At 48.0% G+C, this 12400-nt stretch overlaps 1 protein-coding gene across 1 annotated transcript in view; it reads right to left on the bottom strand.

Moving 5' to 3' along the window:
• The window catches only part of CDK7 (cyclin dependent kinase 7), a 44015-nt gene extending 32628 nt beyond the window's left edge, over positions 1-11387 (bottom strand). Inside the window, exons 1-2 of the mRNA XM_082268504.1 lie at positions 11168-11387; positions 7608-7667 (exon numbers count right to left, since the gene is read on the bottom strand). Coding sequence (XP_082124630.1) covers positions 7608-7667; positions 11168-11251 — 144 coding nt within the window. The 5' untranslated portion in view covers positions 11252-11387. The remainder of the gene's footprint in view (positions 1-7607; positions 7668-11167) is intronic.
• Between the last annotated feature and the right edge of the window lie 1013 nt (positions 11388-12400).

Here is a 12400-nt window from a genome sequence, read left to right as displayed (position 1 = left end):
CTACCAACAGATCCATATCCGGGGTGCCCCAATGAAGGGACAGCTGGTGAAATACCTCTGGATGAAGAGATTATTCCTCTTGATCCAGAATCTGACGGCTGAAATAATCTGCCTGTCCACCCCCGTGATAAATATCGCGGAGAGAACTGGAAGAACTGTTCCCCCAATAAGAATGTTGGCCACTTCTATGGCCGCCAGGGCACTCTTGGTGCCCCTTGGTGATCGACCTAAGTCATGGCCGTGGCATAGTGCGATTGGAACCGAACCGGGCTGCCCTGGAGCTGCTCGGTCCAGTAAATCAGACAAAGTCTGATCGCTCTCAGTTTAAACACATTTATCGGTAACCTTGAATTTATCAGAAGAAATGACTTCCCCTGGCTGAGCATCGGAGACCGAAGCCACCAGACCAGAGCCTCTCTGGTCCGCTCACTCAATCGGATCCGATTGTCCAGGGAATCGGGATTCCGATTCCATATGGGAAGAATCTCCTCCTTGGAGAATTCGGGTATGAGACTGGGCAAACAGTACTGCCTCTAAAGAGGCGACCATCAATCCCAACCAGTTGACGGACAGCAACATCCGAATCATTGACTGAATCTTCTGGAGTTTCTCCGCATGGAGAAACACTCTTGCCAAGGATGTATCCAAAATTAGGCCCAGATAGTTCAGTCTCCTGGTGGGAACCAGGGATGATCTTTGGGAAAAGCAACGAAAATGCTGATGTCCTGCGAAGATGGGGATATAAGGATAGGCATCCTAAATGTCTATGGACGCCAGGAAATCCCCCTGATGCAGGGAGGCCACCACTGTATGGATGGACTCCATCTCTTCCAAGACCAGAATTGGACACACCTAGCCCTTTTTCCTGGGCATTGTGAACAAGTTTGACTAGAACTCCAAGGAATGGGAACTACCACTGCTTGTTGTATTAAGCTGTCCCCCGCAAAGCTTTTAAGCGACCCGGGGATGTCGACTATTGGAAGGGAAGAATCGCAACGGTGGAAGTGATCGAAACTCGATCTTGTATCCCGACCATATGACCTTGCGAACCCCTTTATCCAGAATTCTGGAAAGCCCTTTATCCGGAAACCGGTGAAGACGTCCCCCCACCCTAGAGATGGGTGGGGCCCATTCTGTCAATCCAACGGGATAACAGTGGCTTTATTTAGTCTGGAAATCGGTGAGTCCACTATTGGTGGTACCGTTCATCTTTGTAATTAGGGATTCCTCAAAATGATAGCGCCTAGCCATGCGTTTGGAAATAGCAGGGCTCATTTACGGACGACCCTATTTGGGCAAGGGAAACCCTTCACCATTTTGGTAGGCTTGCTAGTACCAAAAAAGGAATATGAGTCTCAGCTACCTCTGCCGGTGTAACCTCAAGATTTAAGGTTTCCCGGACAGACACAACTAGTGCTTCCACCAACGCTTCTTGTGCTATGGCGGAGGCAGAAGCGTCCTCCTAACTGTCTGAGGAGACCGTACCTGAGATAACAACCCCAGAAAAGGGACTGCAATGACCAGCTCAGAATCCGTATCTGAGGTATCAGATGACATAGGGGTAGGTGGGGGTCGCTCTTCTTGACCCCCGTCCCTGACAGGCTACCTCCACCCGGGATACCAAAGACTCCAAAACTGCTGATAATGCATCATCACAAGTGGGGTCCTGCGGCCACCCTGAGGGGATCAGGTGGGGATACATGTGTGGCAGGGTTCATGTAACAAGACACTTGCCAGCAAACACAAAAAAATTGCAAGAAAAAAAAACATCTTTTTTTTTTAACTTAGTCCCCCAGCGCAGTAGCGCCCCTCAGTGTGCCTGCTTGGACGAGAGAAAAAAAAGAGAAAGAGAAAAAGAGAGAAAAAGAGAGAAAAAGAGAGAAAAAGAGAGAAAAAGAGAGAAAAAGAGAGAAAAAGAGAGAAAGAGAGAGAAAGAGAGAGAAAGAGAGAGAAAGAGAGAGAAAGAGAGAGAAAGAGAGAGAAAGAGAGAGAAAGAGAGAGAAAGAGAGAGAAAGAGAGAGAAAGAGAGAGAAAGAGAGAGAAAGAGAGAGAAAGAGAGAGAAAGAGAGAGAAAGAGAGAGAAAGAGAGAGAAAGAGAGAGAAAGAGAGAGAAAGAGAGAGAAAGAGAGAGAAAGAGAGAGAAAGAGAGAAAGAGAGAGAAAGAGAGAGAAAGAGAGAGAAAGAGAGAGAAAGAGAGAGAAAGAGAGAGAAAGAGAGAGAAAGAGAGAGAAAGAGAGAGAAAGAGAGAAAAAGAGAGAAAGAGAGAGAAAGAGAGAGAAAGAGAGAAAGAGAGAGAAAGAGAGAGAAAGAGAGAGAAAGAGAGAAAGAGAGAGAAAGAGAGAGAAAGAGAGAGAAAGAGAGAGAAAGAGAGAGAAAGAGAGAAGAGAGAAAGAAAGAGAGAGAGACCCCCAAGGCTCACCTGATGCACAGAAGTTTCTTATCAACCTGCTTCCAGCACTGTCTGTTACAGACAGGAAGTCTTTGGCTTGCTTTCCCTGGGCCAAGGAGGCGGCTCCGCCCCTTTACACGCCTTCCGGCGCCTCCCAATTACTCCACAAGGTGTTTGGTCACCTCAACCATGGCCGCCCCCATGCTGGAGACACGAGGCTACGCCAATATGGCGGCCTCGTGCGATCTGCAGGAAAATGGCGGCGGCCTGTGTAGGATAGCGGCAGCTTGCAAGCTAGCAGCGGCCTGCGGGAGGTGTGCATTCGGCCTGTGCGGCCTATGGGAGTGCCTCGGCCTGCGGGAGGTGTCCTCGGCCTGCGGGAGGCTGTGCGGCCTGTGGAAGTGACAGGCTTTCTGGAGGGATGGCGATCTGTGGCTGCAGTAACTCAGGCATAGGCATCGGCCTGTGTACACACTAGACAGGTAGGATACCTCTATACCTCAATAGTAATGCCCTTTAGTAGTCTGCCACTGACTTCAGTCACCCTTGCAGTCATATAGTGACTTTAGATAGTTAGCTCCCAAACCAAGCTTCCTGGTTTCTATTCACAAAAATCACACTCAAATTGGGGGATCTGTGACCTGTTATAGGATAGAGGGGAGACCCAGAAACTGAGTGTCCGACCATCCCAGAGAGGGGCCCGCGTCCCCAACAAACCCGACAGGGGGAGAGGGGGAACATTCTACTCACCATACTGGAACCAGGCGGGCGCCAACTCCTGACAGAACCCCTATCCACCGGGGTGGGGGGGCTGTCGACCAATACGGACGCCGTGACTCTGTTGGTCATTGGCGTCCAGGCGAGACGTTTAACTCGCAGGGTCAGTCCCCATCCAGTGGGACTATGTCGCGGCCGACCCAGCGCGGAGCTATGGCCTGCACGCGCTCGTAGGCTGAACTGGGGTGACCACTGGATCTCAACATCCAGCCTGTCGCCCAGTTTCAGCGTACTTACTTGAAGATCTCACAGGAACACTGGAGAAAACAAAAGCTGTCTAAAAAAAGTATTTCTAAAAAAAATCCTGCCAGGACCGAAGATCCTAGCAAGGAATCTAGGTCCTTACTCCTAACTAGACAGAAAAAAACTGATTTGCTGTAGCAGGAAGTGAGAGGATATACCCTCTGGGACTGCCCCTAGGGTGTGGCCAGAACGTTTTCTTTCCTGTCTAGTCCTACTCCTGTAGAGGGCAGTATAACTGAGTTTTTATTAATCAACAAGGACTACGTCTGTCAATGAGCGACAGAGAAATAGTAATTTCGGACATACAAACTGCCGCGATCCTGCCAAACCATGACAATGGTAAATGAGGCCAAGAGGAGAACATGTCAGTCAATTTTCTAAAAAGAGGTGGGAAGTTGGTCTGATATAGTCCTTCATACTTTGGGGTGAACTGAATTCCTAAATAGGGCAAGGAAGTAAGCCATTGAAAAGGAAAGGCTGTTTTCAAAGAGTCTAGTTCGGAAGGTCAGAGGTTAACTTAGACTTGGTAGGGTTAACGCGCAGGCCTGAAAGGGACGGAAAGGTGTCTAAAAGGGCTGGTTGGGCAGAGAAGCTCTAGGTGATGTCAGGGTCATCAAAATATTGTCGGCAAATAAGGATATCTATGAACCTGTAACTTCAATGCCTCTTATATCAGGATGAGAGTGGACCGCCTCCACCAAGGGTTCCAAGGCTAGAATGAATAGGAGCGGTGAGAGTGGACAGCCCTGACGAGTACACCTCCTAATCGGGGGAGAGAGAAGATTCAAACTCACAATATTTACTTTTAGCCTGGGGGGGTGGAGTTGTACAACACCGCCAGCCAGGTTAAAAAGGAAGTGCCAAAGCCATAATGGCAGAGCATAGATAGAAGATAAATCCATGACAATGTCAAATGCCTTGTTCACATCCAGTGATAAAAGCATTGTTTCCAGAGCGGTGGTGGGAAAGGAGTTGTAACTGTATAATTCGTCTGATAGCGTCTCCTGCCTGCCGCTGTGGTACAAATCTGATTTAGTCTTTTTTGATCAAGCTAGGAAGGAATGAGTTCAGACGATTAACCGGGATCTTGGTGAGAATTTTCATGTCAATATTGATCGGAGAAATGGGCCCAAAATAGGCCCAGGAAGAGTGATCCCGAATGAAAGTGATGGGGTGAGAATAATCTGTATAATCATTGCCCGCTGGGTGTAACTCCCTCCAGAGGTCTACCAAATCATGTGAATGCAGGGAGTGGGAAAATTTCTTTGCATTGGGTGGATGTGGCAGGTCGACCCTTCAGGTCGAGGGTTACTAGAAAGGCCGCCTCTGGAAGGAAGGATCTCACTGAGAAGATGGTTTTCATTTTGAACTTCCTGTATTGTATCGACCGGTTGAGGCCCTTAAGGTTTAGGATTAGGCAATGTTTTCCCAAAGAAAACTTGGGGGTAGAAACCAAATACTTGCTGAGAAGGATGTAGTTCTATGATCAATCTTTTAGTAGCTCTGTGACAGCTACCTCCATTGCTTTCCTTAAGTGTAGTGAATCTGGGAGACACGAGACACGGAAGCTGGTTGGTGGCTTTGTCATGAATTCTAACCTGTATCCTTCCTTGATTATCTGCAGGATGAAAGGGTTTATGCAGAAACTAGGGCGATGAACAAGAAAAAAAATTTTCGGCTTCTCTTTTCTTTTGAACGGGAATTCTTTGGGCTTGTCGGCTGACCTTGCCAACACTTTGTCGAGCTCCGGACCGAACAGTAAGCTACCATCAAAGGGAATATTACAGAACTCTTTCTTTGACACGTAGTCCCTGTCCCAGGTCTTGAGCCAGAGGCCTCTTCTGGCCACATTAATTAGACATGTGGTGCAAGCAGAAACCCTAACAGCTTTTGAAGAGGCGTCAGCCATATACGCCACTCCCTTTTCTCTCAAGAGTAGGGAATCCAGTGCTTCCTCCGTGCCAGGGACTTTTTCCAGATGACCAAGGAGTTGTAAAAGCCAAAAAGCCACATTCCTGGCTACACAGGTATTAGCCACGTTAGGCTGAAATCCTGCCACCTCTGCCTCTTAAACCCTTCTTAGCGTTACATCAATTTTCTTATCCAATGGATCCTACAGAAGACCCATATCCTCAAAGGAAAAATCTGATTTCTTAGAAACCCTTACCAAAGATGTGTCCAATTTTGGGCATTTGGCCAGGATGCCAAAAGGAAAACTTTTTAGGACTTTAGGAAAAACTATACGTTTTCCGGGCATTCCCATTCTTTGTTCAGGATTCTTTTAAGAGATTGGTGGACCAGAAAGGACCCGTTTTCCATCTCCTGCAGACCTCTATATAACCGGTCACAAAAGGAATAGGTGGTCCGAACTTCCTGTATATGTTGGTATCTGGGGGAGATCTTTACGCTGCAAGTGCGGCAGTATCTTTTATTTGTTTTGTCTACTGCCTCTGCAGCTTCCTGTGTTTTGGGCTAAAAACAAGAAAAAAAACAAAACAAATAAAAAATAAAAAACAAACAGACCGAGGGGAGGATCTATCAGACTTAAGACATTCATGGAAGGCACCCCCCCCCTTCCCCGAAGCAGCTGCCCACCAAAGGCAGTACTCCACCCATATCCTTCCCTCCAATTACCATTGTAAGGCTGGGGCCTGGTTTTGCAGCCTCTGGTAGGGGGCTAGGTCCTGCGCCAGGGGGCTAGGTCCTCCGCCATTAGGACTGCCTGGAGGGGAGGGAACTAACCAGCCTCTCCTGAAAAGCACCACCGCCATCTTGTGGACGGCCTATCTATAAGGGATAATAGAAGGGGGAAGTAGAGAGGGAGGGGTGGGACCGAATCCGCCCCTCATTTAGCCACCGGAAAATCCCTGGAAAGGAAGCTTCCCCAGTGCTGGCCGCATTTCTACCCTTACTCAAGATGGCCGCCAGAGTACATCCGGTAGTGGTGCCATCACTTCCGCCGCACCGATCAGATCCTGGTGTGCTGCACGAGAGATCCCCAGCTCCCTGAAGCCCCTCAAGTGAGCCCGAGTAGGATAGATGGCGGGCAGCTTAACATAGGACCTTCGGCTGGCAAGTGCCTCTGGGCTCTTCACACTCCCTCACTTGACCTGAAGCAGGGGCGAGTGGGGAAAAAAAAAAAAAAAAAAAAAAAAAAAAACCTTGAGGGGGGAGCCAAGCACCCCCTTCCCCTGCCACTACTACCACACCCCCTGGTGCAGGAATGTCAAGGAGAAATCAAAAGAAGGGAGGTGGGAGCCCTGTAGAAACCACAGAGCTCTCCCCTGGGTGTCCTCCATCCCTCCCCCAAGGGAGCCTGGAACTGGTTGCCTCACCAGTTGGCTACAGGCAGAGGGGGGGAAGGTGTGAAAGAAGAAAATGGTCGCACACCACCACAGAACCAAATGAAGAAAAGTTCTTTATTCACATGAGTGGTACAAGGTACAGCAGGGTAGGACAGTAGACACGTTTCACATGACTGCTACGTGCTTGTTCGCTACCGAGTACTGCTACCGCTACTTGAAGGACAGAAAACGAGAACTGAGGGGCAGCCGTTGGGTGGCCTTATTAAAACCTATCTGTGCTAGTGTTTCCTGCAGGAGGAGGAGCCTATCTCTCATGTGACTGTCCAGAAGGATGACTTGGGAAAAATTGTATGTATACATTTATCACTCACACACACGGATGCAGCTTCGATCCGATTCTGTATCTGTCCCCCCACTGTCTTTGCACTGAGAACTGAGCAATTAACACCGCTGATCACTTAGTTCTTCCCTCTGCTCTGAGCTGTGACTATAAGTCACTGGCTCTCCGCGCTGCCCCTCCAGTGCTCACTGAAGAGCTGGGCTGTGGAGGAGGCAGAAGGGGCTGGCTCAGTCTCTCAGTGGAAAAGTCAGGAGCTTTCCCCAGCCTAGACCGACCGGGTGACGTCAGTATACAGCAGGCTTTAGCCCACTGTCAGCTGAAAAATGGGTCACAAGAGTGCAGAATGAACTACACTCCTGTGAGCCATAGGAGAAGTAGAACCAAAAAGCTTTGGCCATACTGGTCTTTGAAAATGATACCAATCTTTACCGGCACCACACACATTGCGGTATAAATGCTGCATTACCAATCAGATATAAACTTGCATTCAATTTTAAATCTGAACAGAATATTCTAATTACCCTATATACTGGAATAATAAAACCACACTAACCTTTTTTATTGCAACAATCTTGTCGGTGATCTTATCCCTTGCTTTGTAGACTGTAGCAAACTAAAAAAGAAAAAAGATGCACTAGATATCTCAGTTACTGGTAAAAAAAAAAAGTGGCAAGAACAAAACCAGAAGACAAAAACATAATACAAACTGAACCCGACTCGCCACTATCATCTCAAGGACTTAAAATGAAGATAGGGGACCCCCTAGTTCAATTCCCATCTAGTTTGACACTAGAAAAAAAAAAAAAAATCAATCTGAGGGTGTTACTTTGCCATGCTTGTAAAGCAACATTTGAGGGTGACAACACTGCACCCCATACAGTAAGATCTCTTTCAGGCATGCGGCAGGACTGTAGAAACCCCCTAAAAAGCAATTTGCAGCGGATCACTTTTCAGACATAGTTTAGTGGCACTCCAGATGCTCAGGATTTCTAGACAGGCTTTATAGGGTTAAAACAGCAGCAAGGAGAGGACACCTCCCAGCCACCTGTCAAACAGTCTCTGAAAAGCGATTCACTGCAGACCGCTTCTCAGAGGGGGGTGATGCTAATCAATACAAGTCAAGAGCTGGCAAGAACTTGTTTACACACGCTTTGCTCCTCGAAGGGCAATTCCCGTTGTATTGCCTCCTTGATGTCTGCTTTAACCCCTTGATTGCCACACTACACACGGTTGCGAATAATGTAGTCGATTGAAAGCAACAGAGGGGTGTGTGAAGCAAAGCATCATGGCTGCAGTACATGTACCCCTACCCTGCTCAGTGCCTCTGCAGGGACTGGTGTTCTGTATGACCTCAGACCACCTCCATTGGTCTCATGGTTGGCACAGCCTTGGTAACAGGAAACATAGATACAAAAGTGGACTATACCTTAACCCACAGGTGTCAAACACAAGGCCCGCGGGCCGAATGCAGCCCCCCAGGACATTTCATGTGGCCCTCGCACCTCTCATGCAGCTGTGGTAGCCCCCTTGTCTCTGCCCCCACCTTTTCTCTGTAGTTGGCAGCAGAGAGGACAGAACTCCTTTGCCAGATCCTGCAGTACTCTGTGCAGCTGCAGAAAGGCTCGTCTTTGCCCCCCCCTCCTCCTCAGCAGTCCGTCTCAAGAGAGGAGGGCAGAACTCCTCCTACAGATCCTGCACCTCTCTGTGAAGCCGCAACACCACCTTGTCTCTGCCTCCCCTGGTCTCAGCATTCAGCAGACTCTGGAAGCTGACTCCAGCCCTTCTCTGGTTCTCCTCCAGACCCTGCACTTCTTCCCAGATCCACCCTCTGGTAAGGGGGAGCATTGTGATGTAAGGGGGCATGGGGTGTTCTGAACATCTAATCTTACAGATATAACCGGCCCTTTGGAGGGAAAACATAATGCTGCCCCCGATGGAAGTGGAGTTTGACACCCCTGCCTTAACCCTACAATGCGGAGGAGAGCCCTGAGTTAGCGGGCACTATAATGGGTCTTCTCTTAGTGTTAATAAACCCAGGACCCTGCATTCACTATATCTGGTCCAGTGTTGCCAACCGTCCGTATATTTACGGACAGCCTGTAAAATCAGGGCCTGTAAATGCCCGTAGCAGGAGAAAAGTGCCCGTGACAAATGGCTGCGATCGGCTGGGTTCGGAACTGCGCATGTGCAGTTCCGGAAATGCCCGAGATGATCCGATCTGTCATTTCCTGGAATCTGGATTCAGCCGAGCGAGCGGGCGGGCGGGCGGGCGGTACCCTGGCCAGGGGGGTGGGTCTGGCTGCTGTCAGAAGCTCTGCGGCACGCCTACTTGTGATAAGGCGCGCCGCCGCCACGACTCGAGTTGAGTGCGGATGATGTCATGGCGCATTTCCCGGCCGCCACACCACCGCCAGGCGCCAGAATTTAAAAAAGCAGGAGCCCCAAGCTGCAGTTGAGCAGGCGGAAAGCAGAATATGGAGCCTTGTGTCGTGGTGCCGGAGTGTTGACTGTGCTGCAGGACGGAGACGACGGACATCATCACATCCATCCACAGTCACAGAGGGAGTCATCATGGACACCAGCTCAGGCAGGCACAGGTCGGTCAGATAAAGTCTTCGCTGTTCAGCCAGCCAGCCAGGTCCATCCCATCTACACAAACTAAATCTATCTGCTGCATTATGTGTTTAGCTGAACTTCAACTGCCTGTGTTTAACACATAATGCAGCAGATAGATTTAGTTTGTGTAGATGGGATGGACCTGGGTTAATGTATATTTCAGTCATTTATTTTACTAAAAAGAATGTTTGCTCTGCCTCTGGCAATGTCAGAGCTGAAGACAATGTATTGTATTAGAAAGGAGCTTTTAAGCTACAATGTAAAACCATTTTCCAGCAATCATTAGGCTTTTAAATTGGGAAAGTGGTTTAACAATGCCCAGAGAATAACTTTAATTTAAAAGCCTAATGCTTGCTGAAAAATTGTTTTACATTGTAGCTTAAAGAGGAAGTAAAGTCCCCCAAAAAAACAAGGAAAAAAAAAGCCCTGTAAAGAGAAAGGCATAATGAGCTAGTATGCATCGCATACTAGCTCATGAAGTACTTACCTTAAAACGAAGCCCCCGCCGTGCCGCCACCTCAGCGACAGGACGGCGACATGTCCGGCCGTCCTGCTTCCGGGTTAGCATCCTCCGGCCATCTGATTGGCCGGAGGCGCGATTACATCACTCCCGCGCCTGCGCGCGGGAGCCGCCATTCACGGCACTGAGCTCTGAAGGAACGGCATGGGTGGCCGTTCCTTCAGAGCGCCTGCGCTGATGATGTCATTGGCAGTTTTCACTGTAAATATCTCCTAAATGGTGCACCCGCTTACATCAGAGTTCCCCCCTTAAATCAACTTAACTTAAACACATTGCTAATAGCACTATCTACATGTTTATAGTTTAATTATTCATATTTGCACGGTTTAGCACTGAAAGTGGCTATTTTATGTACATTTTTGCAGTGCCAGTAAAAAATTGGTGCCGTCCGTAAAAGTTTGGCTTTATGCCAGTAAATTTCACTCCGGGGGGTTGGCAACACTGATCTGGTCTCCCACAATACACAGAACATGGAGGCAATTATTTTAGTAAATATAAACTGCTAAATATGTTTTCTCATCAGCAGTATATAGCAGTCTTGTGACTTCTATAAAAGTGCGTTGGTAAAGCTTGTAGGAGGAGCTTTCATTCTCCTCTGACTGTCTTATGAGTCTGGACAGTGCTGATTGGTCCTGTACTGATCACACACACCCTTGCAAAAAAAATAAACTCTCTAGCAATACACAGCAAACTGAGCCCATGCAGAGTGACTCCAAGGCTCCGTTCTATCAGGAGATGGATTGGGGACCATAAAGAAAGGGGAGGATCAGAGAAGACAGGATCAAACAGCCTTTTTACACAATACAGAGGATTAACCCCTTAGGTTCCACAGTGAGTATAACAAGCATGCTTTAATGCATATACAGGCTGATTTTAGTGTTGTGGGTTTAATAAGGACAGGGCCTCTTTATCACAGCCCTATCCCCCAGCATGGGGGTCTCTCCTTATATACTGGAAGCAGAGCTGTGAGCACTTACCTGTCCCTCTCCCAGGAACTCCAGCTTCTCATACTGCTTAGCCCGGGACTTCACCTCTGACCCCCTAGTACCTGGACCCTCCATCCTCCTCAGCTAAGCCTTCACCTGCCTGACAAGGCCACCGGCATTTAACACTACGCCCCGCCCACTGCACTACTTCCGCCAGAGAAACGAGCGCCACATGACACACACATCGCCTCACACAGCAGAGAACAGGAGTGGCGGCCATATTTCTGGTGATTTCTACATTGCCAGACGTTTTAGCTTTTATCTACGAAAACATGGCTGACCCAGGAAAAAAGGACAGGACTATGCATGGGTAGAAGTTCCGGTGTTCCCTCTAGAGCGCAGAGTGTGTCCGCTGACAGGTACACTTCCGGTCGTACGACCACGTGTGTGGCTGTAAAGAGAAGCTGCCGTTGCCATAGTTACAAACGGCTGAATGACGCTGCTTTGTATTCTTTTGTATGTTTTCCACGTTCCATCCGGCGTTTGTCATTTCAGTCCCAAAGATTTGCCCCAATTCTTTATTTTACAGATACTCTCCCTCTGTGCCTGATAACATTTTTCTTTTGCAGTCAGTGAATTAGAGATTTTGGCAGGTTGGAGTTTTCGGCAGAACACAGACACCGGGCCTATTCTGACACTTTGTTTACATGTAAAAATATTTTTTTGCTACAAAGTTACTGAGAACCCTCGAGCGTTATAAATTATTTTTTCAGCAGAGGTCCCAGTGAATAAAATGGTGGTTGTTGCTATTTTTTATGTCACACAGTATTTGCGCAGCGGTTTGTCATACAATTAAAAAAAAAAAAAATACACATTCATTTTAAGTCAGCAAAACACAATATATAACCCAATATTTGGTAAGATATAAAATATAATGCTATCCCAAGAAAATAGATACCTAATATGTCATGCAATAAAATTGCACACGCTCGTGGAATTGCGAATACAATACTTTAAAACTTAAAGCGATGCTTTAACATTTTTTGCAGATTACCAGTTTAGAGTTACAAAGGAGGTCTGGTGCTAGAATTATTCCTCTCACTATAACGTTTGTGAGGATACCTCACGTGTGGTGAGAAGACTTTTTACAAATGCATGTGCGACCTACGTATGCGTCCGCCCAGGGCAGCCATCAGAAAATTCGGGGCCCCTTACAAAGCTTTAGGCCTGGGCCCCCAAGGCTTGACCACCAACATTCCCCAGGGCCTCGCAGCGCCCCTGCAC

The sequence above is a fragment of the Pelophylax lessonae genome, assembly GCF_965119305.1.
Source record: "Pelophylax lessonae genome assembly, chromosome: 1".
Lineage (NCBI taxonomy): Eukaryota > Metazoa > Chordata > Amphibia > Anura > Ranidae > Pelophylax > Pelophylax lessonae.
The sequence above is the reverse complement of the archived record's forward strand: the minus strand, read 5'-3'. Positions and strand labels throughout refer to the sequence as shown.